A 22,966-nucleotide genomic window follows, 5' to 3' on the forward strand; every position below is an offset into this window, starting at 1 on the left:
GCAGAAAGAAATGTGTTAACCTGAGACACATTTTTAGTGTCTTAGTACACATTTTTATACATGAATCATGCCATTCCCCAATAAATAAAGGGCATTAAATACTCATTAATTAGGCTGGTCGCAATGGCTCATGCCTGTAATCCCAGCACTTTGGAATACTGAGGCAGGCAGATCAACTTGAGGCCGGGAGTTCGAGACTAGCCTGGCCAACATGGTGAAACCCCATCTCCATTAAAAATACAAAAAATTAGCCAGGTGTGCCGGCACATCCTTGTAATCCCACCTACTCGGGAGGCTGAGGCAGGAGAATCACCTGAACCCAGGAAGTTGAGGCTGCAGTGAGTCAGGATTGTGCTACTGTACTCCAGCCTGGAAGACAGAGCAAGACTCTGTCTCAAAAAAAAAAAAAACAAAAAAAAAAACTTGTTAACTAGTTCGTATACCTGAGTTATTATTTAGAGAACATTATTTAAGAAATGCAAAAATACCTGTATTTCCCGTCCACCTCGGCACAGAGCTCGCTGCCGGGAAAGCTCATCCAACTGATAATCTAGAAATTCCTTTCTTTTATGCATCGCCTGAACATGAGAAGGTAACTCTTTTTCTAATAAAAATAACAAATAAAAAATTATATGCTATTCTAATTCTAACAAACTCACACACATATACAACACAATGAGAAGGAAAATTACTTCCCAAAGCCAGACTAATTCTGGAGGCTTCAAATTACCTTTAGTGCCCAAGTCATTTTCCACCAAACAAAACAAGAGAAAACGCTAGTATATACCACATTCAGTACTTACTCATTCTGTGGTCTACTTGGCTGTCCAAACTGAACTTTAGAACCTCATTATTAATAGACTTTTCTGGACCCAGTCGTACTAAATTTATATCTCCACAGTTTCCTGTTGATAAGAATCACAGTCAAGGACTAATAAGGACACTGCTGATCAATCCTGTCTCTATACATAGTATCTATATTTCTAAGTAAATATGTTAATAATCAGAGAAGGGAGCAAACATGAACTTCCAATTAACTAGACACCAGGGACTACTACACCACAAACTTCTTATACATTATTTCAGATATTGTTCCTAACAATCCTATAAGACAAGTACTTATCATTTCTACCTAATAAAGGTTAGCAAGGCCATCTAAACAGTACACTACAGAGTTGAGATTCTATTATAGTAACATTTTCAAACTATGTTCAGTAGGACATTCCATAGCAAAATAGTTTCAAGAAAAATGATGAGATAAAATAAATGAAGCAGTTATCTTATGTTGGGGAAAGGGCTTGTGGGGTGCCTGCATAAACCAGCCATAAAAATATGGAACAGTAAGTTGTAGAAAGCCACAACAGGCTTCTGAGGAGTAAAGCCTTCTAACTGCCATCACGTTCCCACGACCAGAACGTGACCTGCTCTCCTATCTATAAACACTGTGCTCAAGGAGAAAGACACTCCTTTGAAGCATTGGAATATGGCCAGATATGCCAGCTCCTAGTTAGGCCCACTCCCCACAGCTGCTCTCCCATAAGTTAAAAAATAAATCAGTAGTTAAGTTTATACTGCTTCAGCACAAAGAAAATTTACCTAAACTGCCATTGCTATAGATTAGGTGTATGACACACCCGCCACCCTTTCACCATTTCACCCCTGAACATCTGCTTCTTAAATCTAAGTGATTGTACTCAATAAATAGTGTGGAGATCAGAGCTTGGTGCCTTTGCAGCCTCTGATTTGCTCTGGCCCCCGGCTCCCTCCTTTATGCACTCTTAACCTGTCTCTTCTCATTCCTTTGTCACCACTGGACTTCGGGTACCCTACAGGTGGTACTGAGGCTGGTCCCCAACACTCTTAACTGCAGAATATTTCAAGAACTTTTGTATGTTATATATTAATATGTAATTTTCAGAACAGAATCTTATTTGACCATCGAGCCTTCTTTTGTAGAATACTCAGAATAAAGCTTTTAAAACTATGTTCCACATCACCTTGATACTCTAGAAACTAAGGGACACAAGATGATAGAAATTCTTGGATATAATAATTGCAAAAACTATAAAAACCAATTTAACCTGCCTGCTTACTAACCACGTTTTAATCTCAGGTTAACGCATTTCTTTTTGCTTTTCTCGTCCTTTTGGTTTTAATGTTTTTGTTTTTTTCTTTTATTATAATTTCTTCTATTGGGTTTTTTAAAATCTTTTTTCTGGCCGGGCACAGTGGCTCATGCCTATAATCCCAGCACTTTGGGAGACAGAAGCGGGCAAATCACTTGAGGTAAGGAGTTTGAGACCAGCCTGGCCAACATGGCAAAACCCCATCTCTACTAAAAATAAAAAAATTAGCCAGGCATGGTGGTGCACACCTGTAATCTCAGCTACTGAGGAGGCTGAGGCAGGAAAGTTGCTTGAACCCAGGAAGTGGAAGTTGCAGTAAGCCAAAGATTGCACCACTGCACTCCAGCCTGGGTGACAGAGCGAGACTCCGTCTCAAACAAACAAACAAAAAAACACCTTTATTAGTCTTTATTTTTTTTTCCCACATGTTATTATTTTATCTAAAAATTCTCCACTACAAGGCTGGGCACAGTGGCTCACGCCTGTAATCCCAGCACTCTGGGAGGCCAAGACAGGTGGATCACGAGGTCAGGGGTTCGAGACCAGCCTGGCCAACATGGTGAAACGCCACCTCTACTAAAAATACAAAAATTAGCTGGACGTAGTGGCACATGCCTGTAATCCTAGCTACTCGGGAGGCTGAGGCAGGAGAATTACTTGAACCCAGAAGGTGGAGGTTGCAGTGAGCTGAAATCGCGCCACCGTACTCCGGCCTGGGAGACAGAGCGAGACTCCGTCTCAAAAAAAAAAAAACAAAAATCGCCACTACAGCCAGGTGCGGCGGCTCAGAGCTGTAATTCTAGCACTTTGGGAAGCCAAGGTAGGCAGATCGCTTGAATCCAGGAGTCTGAGACCAGCCTGGGCAACATGATGAAACTCCACCTCTATCAAAATTGACAAAAATTAGCCGGGTGTGGTGGCCTCCCCCTGTGGTCACAGCTACTTGGAAGGCAGAGATGGGGTTATTACTTGAGGAGGGGAGGCAAGACCAGTTTCATAAATAAATATTCCCCACTATATCACTGGGCTAAATTATGCAATCATGTAGAGTTTGTCAGCATTTATTCTAACTGGACATGTCACAGTTATTTGTTTACTGACTATCTCCATCCTTTAAATGTTAAGCCCCAAAAGAATAGGGTTTTGGCCACCACCTAGAAGAGTGGTGGGCACATAATAAATACAATGATTATATGAAAAATGGCTGATTTTTAGTTATCTACGGCATATTTTTTATCCCAGTTCAGCTCATTTTCCTAAATTTAAGGTCAACATTTACTTGAGGATTTGAAAACCTCTTTCTTTTTTTTTTTTTTTTGAGACGGAGTCTTGCTCTGTCTCCCAGGCTGGAGTGCAGTGGCACGATCTCGGCTCTCTGCAAGCTCTGCCTCCTGGGTTCACGCCATTCTCCTGCCTCAGCCTCCCGAGTAGCTGCGACTACAGGTGCCCACCACCATGCCCAGCTAATTTTTTGTATTTTTAGTAGAGATGGGGTTTCACTGTGTTAGCCAGGATGGTCTCGATCTCCTGACCTCGTGATCCACCTGCCTTGGCCTCCCAAAGTGCTGGGATTACAGGTGTGAGCCACCGCGCCCCGCCTGAAAACTTCTTAATGCACTTACGTTTCCACTAGAAAGGTAGATGAGATTACCTGGAAACCTACCTACTATAAGCACCCAGAAATGTTCCGCAAATTATAACAGACATCCTTTACACTGCTGGGTAAGCTCAGGGGAATGTTAAGAGAAATCCCTAGAGGCCAAAAACAGAGAGAGAGCTGAAAACCAGTTTTGAAAGCCCCTGAGCTGTTGTGGCACCCATAAGGGAGCAAGGCTGGGCAGTGTCTAGGTGCCTGGGTGTCTGTTTTGTTCTTTAACATTCTTGAGGTATAATTTACATTCAGTAAAATGAACAGACTTTAAAATTCTATTGAGTTTGACATTGCTAAAGCTACCATTCCAATAAAAACATAGAAATTTCTACAATGGGAGCTTGGTAATGCCCACAAGAAAGTAGAGGGCCCTGGAAGAGGTGGAAGAATTAAAAACAAGTGTAATTATCTTGGCTTAGGCTCAGCTGGGCCAGGAAAAATGATTTTAATTAAAATATAAACTATTAACCAAGCGATTTAATTAAATTTAATTCCATCTATTAATTACTGATTTAGATAAAATAATTTTAAAATAATTTATTTTTTCTGGCTTACAAAAAATAAATTTTCTCCTTGTACTTTCCTACCCCTAAGTCTGTGTCACATGTGCATTTAGGGAATAAATATATAATACAGCAAATGTGGTCGGGGCAGTGTCTCATGCCTGTAATCCCAGCACCTTGGGAGGCTGAGGCAAGAGCATTGCTTGAAGCCAGCCTGGGCAACACGATGAGACCCTGTCTCTACAACAAAAATTTAAAAATTAACCCAGTGTGGTGGCAAACCTGCAGATCCAGCTACTTGGGAGGCTGAGGCAGGAAGATCACTTAAGCCCAGGAGGGCAAGGCTGCAGTGAGTCATGATCATGCCAATGTACCCCAGCCTGAGCTGGGGTACAAAAAAAAAAAAAAGAAAACATGATTAGACTTATAATCATTAATGACATTTAAACAGTAAATAGAAATTTACTCATTCTGTTATAAAAAAAAAAGACAACAAATACAATACTAATAACAAATTAGCCTTCAAGAAATAGACAAGATGTCTTATACGAAACATTCCAAAGAATAACAAAAAAGTTCCCAACTCATTTTTTCTTTTTTTTTTTTTTTTTTGAGACTGAGTCTCGCTCTGTCGCCCAGGCTGGAGTGCAGTGGCGCGATCTCAGCTCACTGCAAGCTCCGCCTCCCGGGTTCACCCCATTCTCCTGCCTCAGCCTCCCGAGTAGCTGGGACTACAGGCGCCCGCTACCACGCCTGGCTAATTTTTTGTATTTTTAGTAGAGACTGGGTTTCACCGTGTTAGCCAGGATGGTTTCGATCTCCTGACCTGGTGATCCGCCCGCCTCAGCCTCCCAAAGTGCTGGAATTACAGGCGTCAGCCACCGCACCTGGCCCCAACTCATTTTTTAAAGCCTGTGTAACTTCAGTACTAAAACTAGACAAATACAGTGTAACAAAAATTACAGGCTGGCCTCATTTATGAACATTAATTTCAAAGTCCTAAATAAAACATCAGCAATCTAGCAGTGTATTAAAAACTAATACAAGACACCAAGGTGACCTTATTCTCTAAGAATCAAAGACATTTTAACATCAGAAAAATATTATAATTTACCATATTAACAGATTAAAGAAAAATTTTCATTACCATTTGAAGCATGCAATAAAATTCAACATCCATTCATAATAAAAACACTAATGAGAAAGCAACTCTTTAACCTGGTAACGGGTATACACAAAACCCAGAAGCATTATACTTAATGGAGAGACGTTCAAGTCATTTCCTTAAAGGAGACCCAGGACCACTGGAAATAGTGAAAATGAAAGTACTGAAAAAGAAAAAAAGGTCTCTGTACTCAGGATATCATTTGCTCTCTTATTTATTTATTTATTTATTTATTTATTTAGAGGCAGTTTCACTCTTGTTGCCCAGGCTGGAGTTCAAGGGCGCGATCTGAGCTCACTGCAACCTCCACTTCCCAGGTTCAAGTGATTCTCCTGCCTCAGCCTCCCGAGAAGCTGAGATTACAGACCTGTGCCACGACGCGCAGCTAATTTGTATTTTTAGTAGGGACACAGTTTCACCACGTTGGTCAGGCTGGTCTCAAACTCCTGACCTCAGGTGATCCATCCACTTTGGCCTCCCAAAGTGCTGAGATTATAAGCATGTGCCACTGCACCCAGCTTGCTCTCTAATTTAAAAAAAATAAGGCTGGACGTGGTGACTCACGCCTGTAACCCCAGCACTTTGGGTGGCCGAGGCAGGCAGATCACGAGGTCAGGAGATTGAGACCATCCTGGCTAACACTGTGAAACCCCGTCTCTACTAAAAAAACACAAAAAATTAGCTGGGTGTTGTGGCGGGCGCCTATAGTCCCAGCTACTCGGGAGGCTGAGGCAGGAGAATGGCGTGAACCTGAGAGGCGGAGATTGCAGTGAGTGGAGATTGCGCCAATGCACTCCAGCCTGGGCGACAGGGCGAGATTCCATCTCATAAATAAATAAATAAATAAATAAATAAATAAATAAATATCCAACCTAGACACCTCGTTTGCCTCACCTTAGTCCTGGCCCAGCTGTGCAGTCAATACACACCTGAAAAGCAGCTTAAGCTCACGCCACCAGGGAAAGTTAAATTAAAACTACCAACTGCAGGCTGCACAGGGACTGCTCTCAGGAGCTAACTGGTACAATCACTTTCAAGAAGAATTTGGCACTACCTAGAAAACTGAAGATGTACAAACTCTTGAACCCCCACATTTTCACTTCTAGATATACATATGCTAGAGACCCATGTTTTAATAAAGTTTTTTTAATGCTCAAGTTTGAAATAAAAAATTGAAAAGAAACTAAATTATCAATGAATAAATTTTGCACACCTTCAATGAAACACCCTATAGCAGTTAATATGAGTGACTGCAGCTATTCACAAAATCAATCTCACAAATGTAAAGGCAAGTGGAAAAAAGTAAATCAGAGACTGACAATGTATTGTATGTTTTAGGAGCAAATGAATTCTACGTGTATGTAATACATATGTGATATAAGGGAAAATGTATGTGATCCCTCAGAATACAGATGACACGTTCCAGCCTCTCTTATACCTCGGTGTGGCCGAAAGGAAATAAGCAGAGGCGCTATTGGCAGGACCCAGAAACTTTCCTTATAACATGGCTAGTATGTTCCGTCTGCCCCTTCTTCATCTTTTCCTCGCGCTTGCTGGAGCTGGAGTGGCTACCCTAACCACAGCTGCACCGGAGAATGGAGGCCACACATGGTGCAGCAACCAGATGGAGCCTGGCTCTCCAAGGACTCTCTAAGGCGGAGTAGCCATACCAGTGACTCTGGTACCAGTTCTGAACTGCTCACCTCTGGGTTTTTGATTTAAAAAAAAAGAAGTAAACTTCTATTATATTTAAGCCACTGTATTTGGAAGTCTGCTAAATCAAATCCTGTTAAAAGGCACTGTTAGGTATCCTTAAGGAAAACTAAATTTGGTAGGGAAGACAAGACATATGAGCTTGGAAAGGTCATCAAATACAAAGCCATAACTACACCACTCAACACGAGTGATATGAAAAATAAGTATTAAGGTTAAATAAAATGAAATAACTTCACATCTTCACTTTAGTGCCCTGAATCATCCCTTGTAATGCTCATTATTATGTACATTCTACCGAAAAAAGTTATCCCTCTAGTGTATTTAACATTTCTAAGCTTCAGTTTCCCCACCTATAAAATACAGATGGTAGGGTTAACACCAAGTTCATGGGATTATTTTGAGAATTACTGACACATAGTCAACACTCAGTGACTGTAAACAATGATTGTTTTCACTGTTTTCAATAAGCCTGTGCTTACTCAAAGCCTCATCTTTCACCGCCACCTAATGCTCTAGGAACCTCGTGAACCATCTGAGGCTCTCTTGCCCTGATTCTTTTTTTTATGGCAATCTCTGCTGCTCAAGTACTCCCTAACCCTCTACTTCCTGTGGCTAACTCCTAACTGCCCTTCTCTAACCCTCACACAACTGAATCGGGGTCCCTCTAAGGTATCTAGAACACCCCACATTTTAGCCCCACTGTGGAATTTATCACTCTATACTGACCTGTCCACTTCCTCACTAGGCCGTGTGTCTCCTTGAAGGCTTCACTGATGAAACCTCAGTACCTGGCACAGGGTAAATGTTCAATGAAATACTTGCTAAATGAACTCACGAGCCACAGATTCAAGTAGAAGCTATTACCAGGACTGGCTTGCTCTTTCCTTTGTCATTCAAAGTTGCCTACACTTAACAATGAAAACAAAAACAAATTAAAAATCCACAAAAGTATCATACCTAAAGGATTCTTCTTGTCTTTACATTTTTCTTTGAATTCAAGGATAATTTTTTTCATGAGTTCATCAACAGCTGCATTGGAAGGTGCACACACAAGGACACGGTTTTGTTTGATTTTGGCATTGGAGTTTTCGTCTGAATGCCCCTTCCTCTGGTTCTACAATTTGCCACATACACATACCAAACAAACACACAAAAAATATGGGTGAGCTTTTATTACATAGCTTTAAAGTTTGTCTTTACTTCCATGTATTTTTGAAAGTTCTCATAATAAAGTTAAAAATAAATAAACACATCTACATCTAACACTGATATTTAAAACTACTCCAGCAAAAAATTTTGTCATAACTGCTCTGAGCCTTACTTTATCATCCACTTACTTTAATCAATACTCAATCCAGGCCAGGCACAGTGGCTCAAGCCTGTAATCCCAGCACTTCAGGAGGCCAAGGCGGGCGGATCACTTGAGGTCAGGAGCTCGAGACCAGCCTGGCCAACATGGCGAAACCCCATCTCTACTAAAAATACAAAAATTAGCTGTGGGTGGTGGTGTACACCTATAATCCCAGCTACTAGGGAGGTACTCAGGAGGCTGAGGCAGGACAATCGCTTGACCTGGGAGGCGGAGGCTGCAGTGAGCCAAGATCGTGCCACTGCACTCTAACCTGGATGATAGCGAGACACTGTCTCAAAAAAAAAAAAAGAAAAACCACAATCCAACCAAAATGCAGCCCAACATTCACAGCATTCAATGTGACCTACAGCGAAGCCTGAAGACAATCATTCTAGTCCTTACGATTTGTTTCACATAAGATAGTGGTGTTTTTTCCTCTTTTTATTTCCCATAACCTTCCCTCCCTCTGCCACCCTTTTCTCTGACACACTTACACACAATATAAAAAATATACACAAATCAAAGAGGAAATGGCATGTTAATACTTATTTACATGTCAGTTAACTCAAGTAAAGTAAAATGATGCACCTAGTTAACACCATCAGTGCCCTCACCCATTCCTACCTCTGTCAGTAGACGATAGAGGAGGCCAACAATAGTTTTTGATTTTCCTGTTCCAGGTGGTCCATGAATCAAGCAGATTTTGGCAACTGATGGTGAGTGTTTCACCATAGCATATGCAGTTTCTATTGCTTTCTTTTGGTCTTCATTGAAATCTCTTAAGTACGCAATCTATATAAAAAACACATTTTTGAGAATGAGTTGCTGTTTCTGTAGTGGAATTTGAAAGGAAGACCATGAAAAAGACCTGTCCAAATTTCTTTCAATGCGTCAGACAAAAGCTTTGGTTATGGTCAGACAAGACAAGGACACCAAAGTGACCTTTAATCTAAAAAGCACGTTCACTACTGGAAAGAAAGCTAATTACTTACTAATTACTAATTAGTGTCTGTAAGGCTTCAAGTACTTACAAATACAACTGTATTTTTATTTTTTATTCTTACAAAGATAATCACAATAAACTGCATTTACTAATCCATAACTTTTCTTCTATTTACTACTCTGTTTTTTTCCTTCTTTAGTCAATTTTCTCCTTAGTGAAAACATCCCAACACTATTTATTTCCTAACACATGTGATACAGTGGAAAAGGCATGGATTTCAGGGTCAGATCTGAGTCTAAGCTTCACTTTCACTTACAAGCTAGGCCACTACGTTCCTAACCCAAGCCTTGGCCTCTGTTACTCATTAAATCTACGATTCCTTAAAAGGTGAGAATAGACTGAGATAATGCACATGAAAGCCATAGCATACAGTAGAGTTTCAAAATAGTTTCCTTTTGAGTTTCTCTGTTAATTTCCTAGAGTTTATACACAGCTTCACATGTTCAGTTGACAACTTCATCTTTGCATTTCCAACAATACCAGCCAATTCTCCATCAATCATTCAAATGTAAATTTAACACCACTAAACCTGAGACTTCTCACCTAATGCACATTAAGTAGGCTGCTGACCTAACATTTTAATGCTGCTCTTCCAGCAACCTTCGACTCTTATTGTACTGTACCTTTTCCTGAAGTGAGTTGACTTAACCTAAATTACATACTTTGCAACATTAAAGAACACTAACACTAAACTGTTCACCGTGAACACGTTTTTGTTGTAGACATATAGGAATATGTAGCAGCTAAAAAATATGATCCTTTAACATCCTAACGTGAAATTATCTAGTATCATATAATCATCACTCACAATTCTCTCAGATGTTGTAGTCAGTAAATCTTTTGTACAGAAGTCCATAGGGTTTGGATTCAGAACAGCTCTAGCCAGTTGGTTCCGACTACCCAACAGAGACATGGCTTTCAACTTCCTTTGTGTAGTTACCAGAGAACTGATTACAATACAATTGACAAGTTCGTTTAAATTGGCCGGAAAGTTCTCTTGAGTCTGGATGGAAAGGTAACACTCAGCTTTCCCATTACGCACTATCATCAAGAAAGAGAAAAAGCAATTTCAGTTATCACTGAATAATGTTGCCTAGTTTAAAAGGCCATGCAGAATTAGGTATTTTTAACATATTTTTGGATATTATTTACATCATTTACCCAGTAAATATTTATGGACTGCTTCCTGAACCCAGTAATGTTCTATCCTCCGGAGGCTTATTTTCTAGAAGAGGGAGGCAGATAACCAAATAAATATGTCAGGTGGTACTAAGTGCTCTGAAGAAAGCAGACAAAGGGAGGAAGTGATGGAGATGGAGGCGGATAAGCTGGTCCGAGAAGGTCTTCCTGATGAAATATTTGAGCAGAGACTTGAAGTAAGGGAGTATGCACTTAGCAGGGGGTAAACAGTACTACATGCAGAAAATCCCCAACTGCAAAGATCATAAGACAGACATGTGCCAGGAATATTTTAGAAATAGGAAGAAGGCTAACATGGCTAGAAGGAAAAATAGGGAGAAGAATGCTTAGCGACTCGGAGTAAAGTGGGGCTATATTTTAGAGGGCTGTGCAGATCACAGTAATGACTCTGAACGCTATTCAGGATCAGGTAGAAAACCATTGGGCACTCTGTGTAGGGAAATAACATGCTCTATCTCACAAACTAAAAGAACCACTCTTACCTCAGAACAAAGAATAACTACAATGAGAAAAGTACAGAAACAAAAAGACCACTTACAAGGTTACTGTAGTAATTTAGGTAAAAGTTAATGACAGCTTGGACCAGGATGTACTAGTAGAGGTGGGAACTGGATTTGGGATATATTGCAAAGGAAAAGTCAATCAGATCTGCTGACAAATTAGAAGTGAGGTGTGAGAGAAAGTAAGGATCATGGATAACTCCAAGGTTTTTGGCCTGAGTAACTGAAAGAAGGGAGGCCCCAATTAACAAGATGGGAAAGAATGAAGGAAGTGCGGATGTCAGGCAGAAAATCAAGTGTTAACTTTTGGACTAGTGGATTTGAAATGTCTAACACATTTCCAAATGGAGATATCCGAGAGATGATTTTGATCTATGAGGAGTTCAGGGAAGGAGACTGCCTTAGAACTATAAATTTGGCAAAGGTAATCACTTTCAAGAGCCAAAAGCACAGAGTAAGCCATCAATCCTCACTGCAACTCTTCTAAATGTATCCTATATTCTACAGAATTAAGCCCTGATCACACAAATAAACACGGTACACCTGTTATAATGCAGTACAATGTTGACACACTTTATTGCTATATTAAGATATCATGCAAAAACGAGAAGGAATAATGAAATAATGTTCTTCTCTTCACATAACTAAGACTAAAAAAGCTGCAACTGCCAAAAAGGCAGTTTGGCATAAGAAAAACAGTGTGGACTTTGCAGTCAACAAAAGCAGAGGCCTCAATTCTGGACTTACCACTTAACACTGATGACGGCCTTCAACAGGTTTACTTAACATGCCTGAACCATGATTTCCTGAGGAGCAAGGAATAATTTCTTCTACCTTTTGGGGCTTCGGGGAAGATTATAAATGTACATAAGAAGGACAAGTCTCGACCAGGCGTGGTGGCTCACGCCTGTAATCCCAGCACTTTGGTAGGTCGATGGGAGTGAGGAGTTCGAGACCAGCCTGGCCAACATGGTGAAACCCCATCTCTACTAAAAACACAAAAAATAGTCCTTTGGGTATATACCCAGTAATGGGATGGCTGGGTCGAATGGAATTTCTAGTTCTAGATCCCTGAGGAATCGCCACACTGACTTCCACAAGGGTTGAACTAGTTTACAGTCCCACCAACAGTGTAAAAGTGTTCCTATTTCTCCACATCCTCTCCAGCACCTGTTGTTTCCTGACTTTTTAATGATTGCCATTCTAACTGGTGTGAGATGGTATATAAATCATGCTGCTATAAAGACACATGCACATGTATGTTTATTGCGGCATTATTCACAATAGCAAAGACTTGGAACCAACCCAAATGTCCAACAATGATAGACTGGATTAAGAAAATGTGGCACATATACACCATGGAATACTATGCAGCCACAAAAAATGATGAGTTCATGTCCTTTGTAGGGACGTGGATGAAATTGGAAATCATCATTCTCAGTAAACTATCACAAGAACAAAAAACCAAACACCGCATATTCTCACTCATAGGTGGGAATTGAACAATGAGAACACATGGACACAGGAAGGGGAACATCACACTTCGGGGACTGTTGTGGGGTGGGGGGAGGGGGGAAGGATAGCATTGGGAGATATACCTAATGCTAGATGACGAGTTAGTGGGTGCAGCGCACCAGCATGGCACATGTATACATATGTAACTTACCTGCACATTGCGCACATGTACCATAAAACCTAAAGTATAATAATAATAATAATAATAAAAAAATTAAAAAAAAAAAAAATTAGCAGGGACTGGTGGCGGATGCCTATAATCCCAGCTACTTGGGAAGCTGAGGCAGGAGAATCGCTTGAACCCAAGAGGCAGAGAGTGCAGTGAGCCAATACAGCACCACTGCACTCTAGCCTGGACAACAAGAGTGAAACTAAGGCTCAAAAAAAAAAAAAAAAAAAAAAAAAGGGAAAAGTCTCACTGCACACATCTGGTATTCGTTAAATTTAGGCTAACATTTTTGTTATTAAATTACCTAGGGAGAAACATACAATGGATGGAAGTGATGTAAGCAGATTCCTCAAGCTGCCTTACAGTGAGTTTTATGTTTGGTCATCTCATTAGTAATTGGCTACAAAACCAAGGATGAAATGTAATTTAACAAACAACAGATGGTCTGCAAATGGTCCATTTTATAGCAAACACAATGATGGATAAAGAAATGTAACAAAAGGATAGAACATTACAAAAATAAATACAAGGTCTTTTCCAGGTAAGTCTAGAAAAACTAGAAAAGAGACTCTGAATGGCCAAGTAATCAACGTAGCAAAAACATGTTCGGTAAATGTATATCAAATACACTTGATATACACAATTTAGAAGTAAATTGGAAGATGAGATTGTATCTCACATTTCCTGTCAATGCCTCATTATTTACTTACTGACTGAAGTGCGGCGAAATTTATGAACATAACCAGAATGATATTCGTGGAGATCTTGTATGTCATTTCTCTCTGTATCTTTCTTCTCTTCATTTATTCTCTCAGGAGCTAAAAACACCAAATCGTTTTCCTTTGGATAAAGCTGTTTAGCCAGTTCACATTCTTCCAGATAAACTATGAAACAAGAAGTCAGAATTTATATAACTCTAATAGAATTATTTTAAATAAGATTAACTTAAAAGAAATTAAATCCTTGTATTAAGTTCAAAAATACACAGCACTAAAGGACTCTGCATATACTTTAAAATGGTAATCTAATCCAATCAAAAACTTAAAATATTAAAAATATCAATTATAGAATATAGTTTTCTTCAAAACTGCTATAAGGCCAAAACAGATAAAACCATAATATTGAAAAGTAGCTAATAAATTTTCTTTTCTTTAGGTTTATTGTTTTTCTTTTTTTGAGACGGAGTCTCGCTGTGTCGCCCAGGCTGGAGTGCAGTGGCGTGATCTTGGCTCACTGCAAGCTCCGCCTCCTGGGTTCATGCCATTCTCCTGCCTCAGCCTCCCAAGTAGCTGGGACTACAGGCGCCCGCCACCACGCCCTGCTAATTTTTTTGTATTTTTAGTAGAGACGGGGTTTCACCGTGTTAGCCAGGATGGTCTCGATCTCCTGACCTCGTGATCCGCCTGCCTCAGCCTTCCAAAGTGCTGGGATTACAGGGGTGAGCCACCGCGTCCGGCCTATTCTGGTTTTTAACTAAATTTCTCTCATTTGTTTCCAACTTTCAAAACCCCCAAAGAAAATTCGGAAACAGATCCAAGTAGTTATACACCGCATAAGGATGTTGTGGTCAGTGATGGACCAGATATATACAACAAGGGTCCCATAAGATTATAATATATTTTTACTGCATCTTGTCTATGTTTAGATACACAAATACTTCCCCATGTTACAATTACCTAGTATTCAGTACGGTAACATACTGTACAGATTGGCAGACTAGGTGTGTGGTAGGCTACACCGCCTAGGTTCCTCTAAGCACACTCTTACTTCTCACGATGTTGGCATGATGATGAAATCGCCTGACACATTTCTGAGAATGTATCCCCATCAAGTGACATGTGACTGTACATATAAGAATTCTGCAACTTCTACGCATTTCAAACAAGTGAGGAAAGATGGTTGTAAACTACGTGGGACTAGGAAAACAGAGAAAGCACTGGAATAAAGTTCAGTACCAACTGCTGAATCTAGCCCTATACTCTGAAAAATACAAACCACTGCTGAGAGAAACTGAAGACAGCCTAAACAAATGAAGAAATGTACTAAGTTCAAGGCCTAAGACTTAATACTGTTAAAATGTCAGCTGTCCCCAAATTAATCTTTAGAGTCAAAGCAATCCTAGTAAAAATACCAGCAGGTGGCCGCCAGGCGCAGTGGCTCATGCCTGTAATCCCAGCACTCTGGGAGGCCAAGGCGGATAGATCATGAGGTCAGGAGATCGAGAACATCCTGGCCAACACAGTGAAACCCTGTCTCTACTAAAAATACAAAACATTAGCCGTGCATGGTGGCAGGCACCTGTAGTCCCAGCTACTCCGGAGGCTGAGGCAGGAGAATGACATGAACCCAGGAGGCGGAGCTTGCAGTGAGCCAAGATCGCGCCACTGCACTCCAGCCTGGGCGACAGAGCAAGAATCCATCTCAAAAAAAAAAAAAAAAAAAAAAAAGGCCAGGTGTGGTGGCTCACGCCTGTAATCCCAGCACTTTGGGAAGCCGAGGCGGGCAGATCACCTGAGGTCAGGAGTTTGAGACCAGCCTGGCCAACATGGTGAAACCCCATCTCTACTAAAAATACAAAAATTAGCCAGGCGTGGTGGCAGGCGCCTGTAATCCCAGCTACTTGGGAGGCTGAGGCAGGAGAATCGCTTGAACCTGGGAGGTGGAGATTGCTGTGAGCCAAGATGATGCCATTGCACTCCAGCCTGGGCAACAAGAGTGAGACTTTGTCTCAAAAAAAAAAAAAAAAAAAAAAAGCAAAAAAAAAAAAAAAAACCCAGCAGGCATTTTTATAAATGTTGACAAGTTGATTCTAAAACTGATGACAATAAAAAGAAACTTTTTACAAAGAACAAAACTGGAAGACTGAAACTATCCAATTTCAGTATTTTTTATAAAGCAACAATAAGAGACTGTGGTATTGGTGGAAGGCAGCTATACAGATAAAGAAAACAGTGTCTAAAAGCAGACCTACAATCAAGATCAACTGATATTCTGACAAACATGCCAAGTTATTGAATGGCAAGGTTATTCAATAAGAAAGGCTACATTTTTTAAGAAGTAACACTAAAACTGAGCACCTATTTTTACATTGTTTTTATTTTTTTAGAGACTGCGTCTTGTTCTACCTCCCAGACTGGAGTGCAGTGGTATGATCACAGCTCACTGCAGCCTTGAACACTTGGGCTCAAGAAATCCTCCTGCCTCAGCCTCCCATGTCACTGGGACTATAGGTGTGTGCCACCATGCTCAGCTGATTTTTTTTTACTTTTCTGTAGTGCAGACAGGGTCTTGCTGTGTTGCCCAGACTGCTCTGAAACTCCTGGCCTGAAGTGATCTTCCTGTTTTGGCCTCCTAAAGTGCTCAGATTACAAGTATGAACCACTGCGTCTGACTTCTACCTTTAAAAAAGAAAAAAAAAAAAACCCTTAATCCTTACATACGTCATATATAAAAATAAAATTGAAATGGTCATCAACATAAACACAAAAATTAAACCATAAAATTTAGAAAAAAAAAAAGGAGAAAATTGTGACCGTGGGTTAGGTAAATGCTTCTTAGGACACAAAAAGCCTGAACCATGAAAGAAAAAAAACTGATAAACTGGATGCCATCAAAATCAAAACTTTCGCTCTTCAAAAGATATTGTTAGGAAAATTAAAAGGCATTCCACAGATTAGGAGTAAATATTTTCAATATATAAATATAATAAATAACTTGTCTCCAGAATATATAAAGAACTGAAAAATAAGTAAAAATAAGAGGACAAACAATCCTACTAAAAATGGAAGATACATGAAGGGGATATGTACATTGCCAGTAAGTTTGTGAAAAGATGCTCAACATTGTTAGCCATTCTAGAAAAGTAAATTAAAACCACAATGACATACTACTACACACCCGTTCGAATCACCAAAATTAAAAACACCACATGGGCGCAGTAGCTCACGTCTGTAATCCCAGCACTTTGGGAGGCCGAGGCGGGTGGATCACCTGAGATCAGAAGTTTGAGACCAGCCTGGCCAACATGGTGAAACCCTGTTTCTACTAAAAATACAAAAATTAGCCGGGCATGGTGGGGCGCCTGTAATCCCAGATACTTGGGAAGCTGAGGCAGGAGAACTGCTTGAACCCGGGAGGCGGAGGTTGCAGCCACTGCACTCTAGCCTAGGGCGACAGAGCAGACTCCGTCTCAAAAAGAGAGAGCTCAGGAGCCTCAGCCAGCTCCAAATCTACCAGGAGAAGGGTAAGACAAGCTCAAGTGTGAAAACACTAAAGCAGCATCCTGACAAAAATCAGAATACAGCATACAGCGCAGGGTCTTAATGGTCCATGGGGTTTGAACTGGCAGTACTTGAAACTCAAAGCTTCTGAGGGACAAAAGAAGGGAGAAGTACCCTTTTATAACTGCATACTGTAGGTAGAACCAAAAGGGGAGAAAATTTAGGGTCCTGCAAGACCCTCAAAAGTGGAACAAACTCTGGACTTCACTACACTTGCAGAAAAGGGTGTCACTGAACTTGTAATTGTGTAAATCATCTCATTACCTCAGAAATAGAAATAAAATTAATAAATCCATAAGTAAAGATTACAAAAAGAAAATGGAGATCCAACAAACTAACGAAAATTCTCAGCCTGGGAGTTTGAGGCTGCAGTGAGCTGTGATTGCGCCACTGAACGTCAGCATGGGTGACAGAACAAGACCCTGTTTCAAAAAAAAAAAGAAAGAAAGAAAAGAAAAAGAAAATTCTCCCCAAAACAACAACCGGGAAGGAAAAGAATTAGGCTGGGCACAGTGGCTCACGCCTGTAATTTAGGCACGTTGTGGGGCCAAGGCAGGAGGATCACCTGAGGTCAGGAGTTCAAGACCAGCCTAGCCAAAATGGCAAATCCCCATCTCAACTAAAAATATAAACATTAGCCGGGCATGGTGGCACGTGCCGTAATCCCAGCTGCTTGGGAGGCTGAGGCAGGAGAATCGCTTGAAGCCAGGAGGCAGGAATGCAGTGAGCCAAGATCACACCACTGCACTTCAGCCTGGGTAACAGAGTGAGACTCCATCTCAAAAAAAAAAAAGAAAAAAAAAGAATACTGAATTAAACATATTAGCTACTTATTTGGGGATATAAAAAACTATTATGGGCCGGGCGCGGTGGCTCATGCCTGTAATCCCAGTACTTTGGGAGGCTGAGGCGGGCGGATCACGAGGTCAGGAGATCGAGACCATCCTGGCTAACATAGTGAAACCCCGCCTCTACTGAAAATACAAAAAATTAGCCGGGCATGGTGGTGGGCGCCTGTAGTCCCAGCAACTCGGGAGGCTGAGGAAGGAGAATGGCGTGAACCGGGGAGGTGGAGCTTGCAGTGAGCTGAGATTGTGCCACCGCACTCCAGCCTGGGTGACAGAGAAAGACTCCGTCTCAAAAAAAAAAAAAAAAAAAAAAAAACTATTTTGAACAAAAACCTCAAAAATGAAAAGAAATAAAAAGAAAAAGAATTCTTTAAAAAAAGGACAAGAAACTGGATATTTACTCATTACAAATGAAAAAATAGTAACTTCACAGTGGAGAAACATGAGACGCCACCTTAACAAAGTGATGGAAGTTAGTATCACCAGCAATCAAATTTATCAACGTCATGTACCTCCCGATCTGACAGACTGAGAAGAGCACAAACTACTTCTATGCTTTTCTTGCCAAAAATGCAAAACCTGAATTTGACTCACAAGGAAATATCAGAGAAACCCAAATGGAGGGACATTCTGCAAAGTAACTGGACAGCACTCTTTAAAAACATTTAGGCCATGAAAGACAAAGAGAGAATGAGGACCTAATTGTCCTAGACTGAAGGAAACTAAGAAGACATCACAACTGAATGGGATTTGTGGTTCTAGATTGGACCCTGGAGCAGAAAACAGACATTTGTGGGACAAGTGGTATAACATGAATAAGGTCTAATTAGCTCTTAGTTTATACCAACATAAAACCCTGGTTTTGATCACTGTTCTGTATTTACGTAAGATATTAACATTTGAGGAAACTTGGTGAAGGTTATAGGAACTCTACTAATTTTGCAATTTTTTTGAAAAATCTGCAATTATTTCAAAATAAAAAATTAATTCCTCCAAGGCAAATCCAACCCCATAAGATTCTTCATCACCTTACTCCATCCCATGCAACTCCCTTCTCCCATAACGAGGGAACCCTGCCTCCTAACACCAGTTTTCTTATACATTAGCTCTATTTTACAATACACAAAATCATCTAAGAACTACCAATACTAAGCCAGTTCTACTACTGACAACAAATCTCACAAATTTTGGCTGTTCTTGTCACCCAGGATGGAGTGCAATGGCGCAATCTCGGTTCACTGCAACCTCTGCCTCTTGCATTCAAGCAATTCTCCTGCATCAGCCTCCCTAATAGCTGGGATTACAGATGTGCACCACCACACCCAGCTAATTTTACATTTTTAGTACAGACGAGGTTTCACCATGTTGGCCAGGATGGTCTCGAACTCCCGACTTCAGGTGATCCACCAGCCTTGGCCTCCCAAAGTGCTAGGATTCCAGGCGTGAGCCACTCTGCCCAGCTGAGTCTACTATTTCTAAAAGTACTTGTATCATTTTTTTCTCTGTGGGTTATACATATGACCAATTTAAAATATAATTAGGTTCACCTACTTCAATTGTATTTCTTTTTAAGGTTTGCTTTTTAAAATTCATCTTTGTTGATTTAATTGTTCAAAAGTCATATATATGTAAAAAGTATACTCTAGTTCTATCAGTTTTATTTATTTATTTATTTAGAGACAGGGTCTTGTTATGTTGCCTAGGCTAGAGTGCAGTGACTATTCACATATGTGATCATAACACAGTATAGCCTCAAACTCCTGAGCTCAAGCGATCTTGCCTCAGCCTACCGCGTAGCAGGGACTACAGAGGCACAGGCCACTGTGCCCAGCTCTTTATCTATTTTATTAGGTATATGTATTCAGAATTGTCATATCTTCTGTTGAACCGAAATACTCCCTTTTTATCTCAAATAATGCTTTCTGAGCTGGGCGTGGTGGCTCAGCCTGTAATCCCAGCACTTTGGGAGGCTGAGGCAGGCGGGTCACCTGAGGTCAGAAGTTCAAGACCAGCCTGGCCAACACGGCAAAACCCAGTCTGTACTAAAAATACAAAAATTAGCCGGGTGTGGTGGTGAGCACCTGTAATCCCAGCTACTCAGGAGGCTAAGGCAGGAGAATCGCTTGAACTCGGGAGGCAGAAGTTACAGTGAGCCAAGATCAGCTACTGCACTCCAGCCTGGGCGACAGAGCAAGACTCTGTCTCAAAAATAATAATAATAACAACAACAATAATAATGCTTTCTGCCTTAATGTCTATTTAGTTTGATATTAACAGAGATAAATAAGTTTTTTTTTAATTTGGATATGCATGGTTATCTTTTACTTACAATCTTTATGTATCCTTATGTTTAGATGTATTACCCACTAACAGCATATAGCATGCCCAGATTGGTGTTGAAATACTGCTTTCAACTAAAATATAGCAAGGCTCCTTAGAAAACTGTAAGCTCAGTTATGGGATAAAAACAATATATATGATGAACTTGGAACATCTTGTCATAGCACATAGCCTCAGAGCCAACTAGAATGAGCTGACTGAAATGGACTGAAACACAAGCATACCAATCCATGCACTCATAGTTCTTTTTTAAGCTTACCAGTCACCACTGGCACTTACTAGTGAATTTTTTTTTTTTTTTTTTTTTTTGAGATGGAGTCTTGCTCTGTCTCCCAGGCTGGAGTGCAATGGCATGATCTTGGCTCACTGCAACCTCCGCCTCCAAGGGTTCAAGTGATTCTCCTGCCCCAGCCTCCCTAGGAGCTGGGACTACAGGTATGCGCCACCATGCCCAGCTGATTTTTGTATTTTTAGTAGAGACGGGGTTTTGCCATGTTGGTCAGGCTGGTCTCGAACCCCTGACCTCAGGTGATCTGCCCCTCAGCCTCCCAAAGTGCTGGGAATACAGGCGTGAGCCACCGCACCTGGACTACTAGGGAATTAAACTCATTATTCTGAAAAGTGATCAAGCATCAAGTATTTATACTGCCTTTCCTTTATAAACTATACTACTGAGTAACCAAATAGTAGTAGTAGAGAATTTTCTCTCTAGAGAAGTATTTCAGCTAACATAAAATGATTCAAGTATCACCATTTTGCTCCCTTTAATAAATCAGTGACCAAGTACAAGCAGCTGTGATTATCAGAAAAAGAAACTAGATACTACATACCTGCTGCTGCTGATGGAACATACCACCAACCATAAAATAGTTTTGCCAAAAACAAGTAATAAAAATTTACCTGAATTGGATCAATCCTCTAGCTCCAGGTATCAATATATAGGAAACACACAGAGGACAGAGACACATTCTAAACACCACCAAGGGGATGCAATATCAGCAAAATCCAGACCATGATTAACTCTATAAAACTAACTCAATTTTTTCAACACAAAAATTGCAAGGGAAGAAAATGAGAGAATTCTAGTTTAAAAAGACCTATCAACCAATGCCATTGGGTGGACTACTTTGGATCTTAAGCTGAAAAAAAGTGTTATGAAATAATTGAAAATTTGAACACTGATTGATATGAAGGGATTATTGGTAACTTTTTAGGTACGACTGTTATGTTTAAGCTCTTATTTTTTAAAGATAGTCACTAACATCGTTACAAATGACAAACTAACCGAAGATGACATGCAAAACCTCTCCATAGAAAACTATAAAACACTGAGAAAAATTTAACCTAAATAACTGAAGATATATACCTTATTCATGAATTAGAAAGTATTAAAAGTTGTCAATTCTTGCCAAATTTCCACTTCTTTTCCTCTAAAATTTATATGGAAATGCAAAGGGCCAAGAATAGCCAAAGCACTCAAAAAGTAGAGCAAGGTAGGAGGGGGTGAGGCGCCATGGCTCACACCAGCACTTTGGGAGGCCAAGACGGGCAGATAACTTGAGGCCAGGAGTTTGAGACCAGCCTGGCCAACATGGTGAAACCCCGTCTCTACTAAAAATACAAAAATTTGCCGGGCATAGTGGTGCGGACCTGTAGTCCTAGCTACTTGGGAGGTTGAGGCAGGAGAATCGCTTGAACCCGGGAAGCAGAGGTTGCAGTGAGCTGGGATCGCGCCACTGCACTCCAGCCTGGGTGACAGAGCAAGACTCCATCTCAAAAAACAAAACAAACAAAAAACAAACATACAAACAAAACAAGGTAGGAGGACTTGCTCTATGAGTTATTAAAACGTCTTATAAAGCTAGATTAAGTAAACAATGTGATATGAGCCCAAGGGTAGGCAAATGATCTCAAGAAGAACAGACTGATGCCCAGACATTAAGTGGACTCCAGACTCATGACAAACATAGCAGTGCAGTGAAGCACAAATGGTCTTTCAATAAATACTACTGGGATAATCAGACCTCTACTTGGGGGAAAAAAGAAAAATGGAACCCAACCCACATGCCTCAGTCACAAACAAAACAAGAAAGCTTCTAGAGAAGGGGTTCCCAAATTTCCTCTGTAAAGGGCCAGATAGGCTTGTGGGGCCACACATAATGCCTGTTACATACTCTCTTTCATAGAGCTTTAAAAACGTAAAAACCAGCTGGGCGAGGTGGTTCACACCTACAATCCCAGGACTTCAGAAGGCTGATGACGCAGGAAGATCACTTGAGACCAGGAGTTTGAGATCAGCCTGGGCAACAGCACAAGACCCCACCTCTACATTTAAGAAAAAAAAAAAAAAAAAAAAAGGAACGTAAAAAACGTACCCTAGGGCAATACAAAATCAATACATGGGGTAGGTGGATCTGCAAGCTGTAGTTTGCCAACCTTTGTTCTAGAAGGTAAGAGAGATCCTGATCCATGGGTGATAGGGGTGGGGGCAAAGGAAGGCAAGAGAATGTAATTTGCAACCTGCAGCAGAGAAAGATTTCTTACTCTTCATTTAAGAAACGGGACACAGAGCACTGACAATAAAAGACTGACGTATTTA

At 40.6% G+C, this 22,966-nt stretch overlaps 1 protein-coding gene across 16 annotated transcripts in view; it reads right to left on the reverse strand.

Moving 5' to 3' along the window:
* SETX (senataxin) overlaps positions 1 to 22,966 on the reverse strand; it is a 96,307-nt gene that overhangs the window by 25,628 nt on the left and 47,713 nt on the right. For all 16 annotated transcript variants that reach the window (XM_054502282.2, XM_054502278.2, XM_054502281.2 and 13 more), the window contains 6 exons: positions 13,610 to 13,783; positions 10,324 to 10,556; positions 9,137 to 9,304; positions 8,119 to 8,275; positions 804 to 905; positions 489 to 604 (listed from right to left, as the gene is read on the reverse strand). In XM_054502282.2, the coding sequence (XP_054358257.1) occupies positions 489 to 604; positions 804 to 905; positions 8,119 to 8,275; positions 9,137 to 9,304; positions 10,324 to 10,556; positions 13,610 to 13,783 (950 nt within the window). The remainder of the gene's footprint in view (positions 1 to 488; positions 605 to 803; positions 906 to 8,118; positions 8,276 to 9,136; positions 9,305 to 10,323; positions 10,557 to 13,609; positions 13,784 to 22,966) is intronic.

The sequence above is a fragment of the Pongo pygmaeus genome, chromosome 13 (genome assembly GCF_028885625.2).
Source record: "Pongo pygmaeus isolate AG05252 chromosome 13, NHGRI_mPonPyg2-v2.0_pri, whole genome shotgun sequence".
Classification (NCBI taxonomy): Eukaryota; Metazoa; Chordata; class Mammalia; order Primates; family Hominidae; genus Pongo; species Pongo pygmaeus.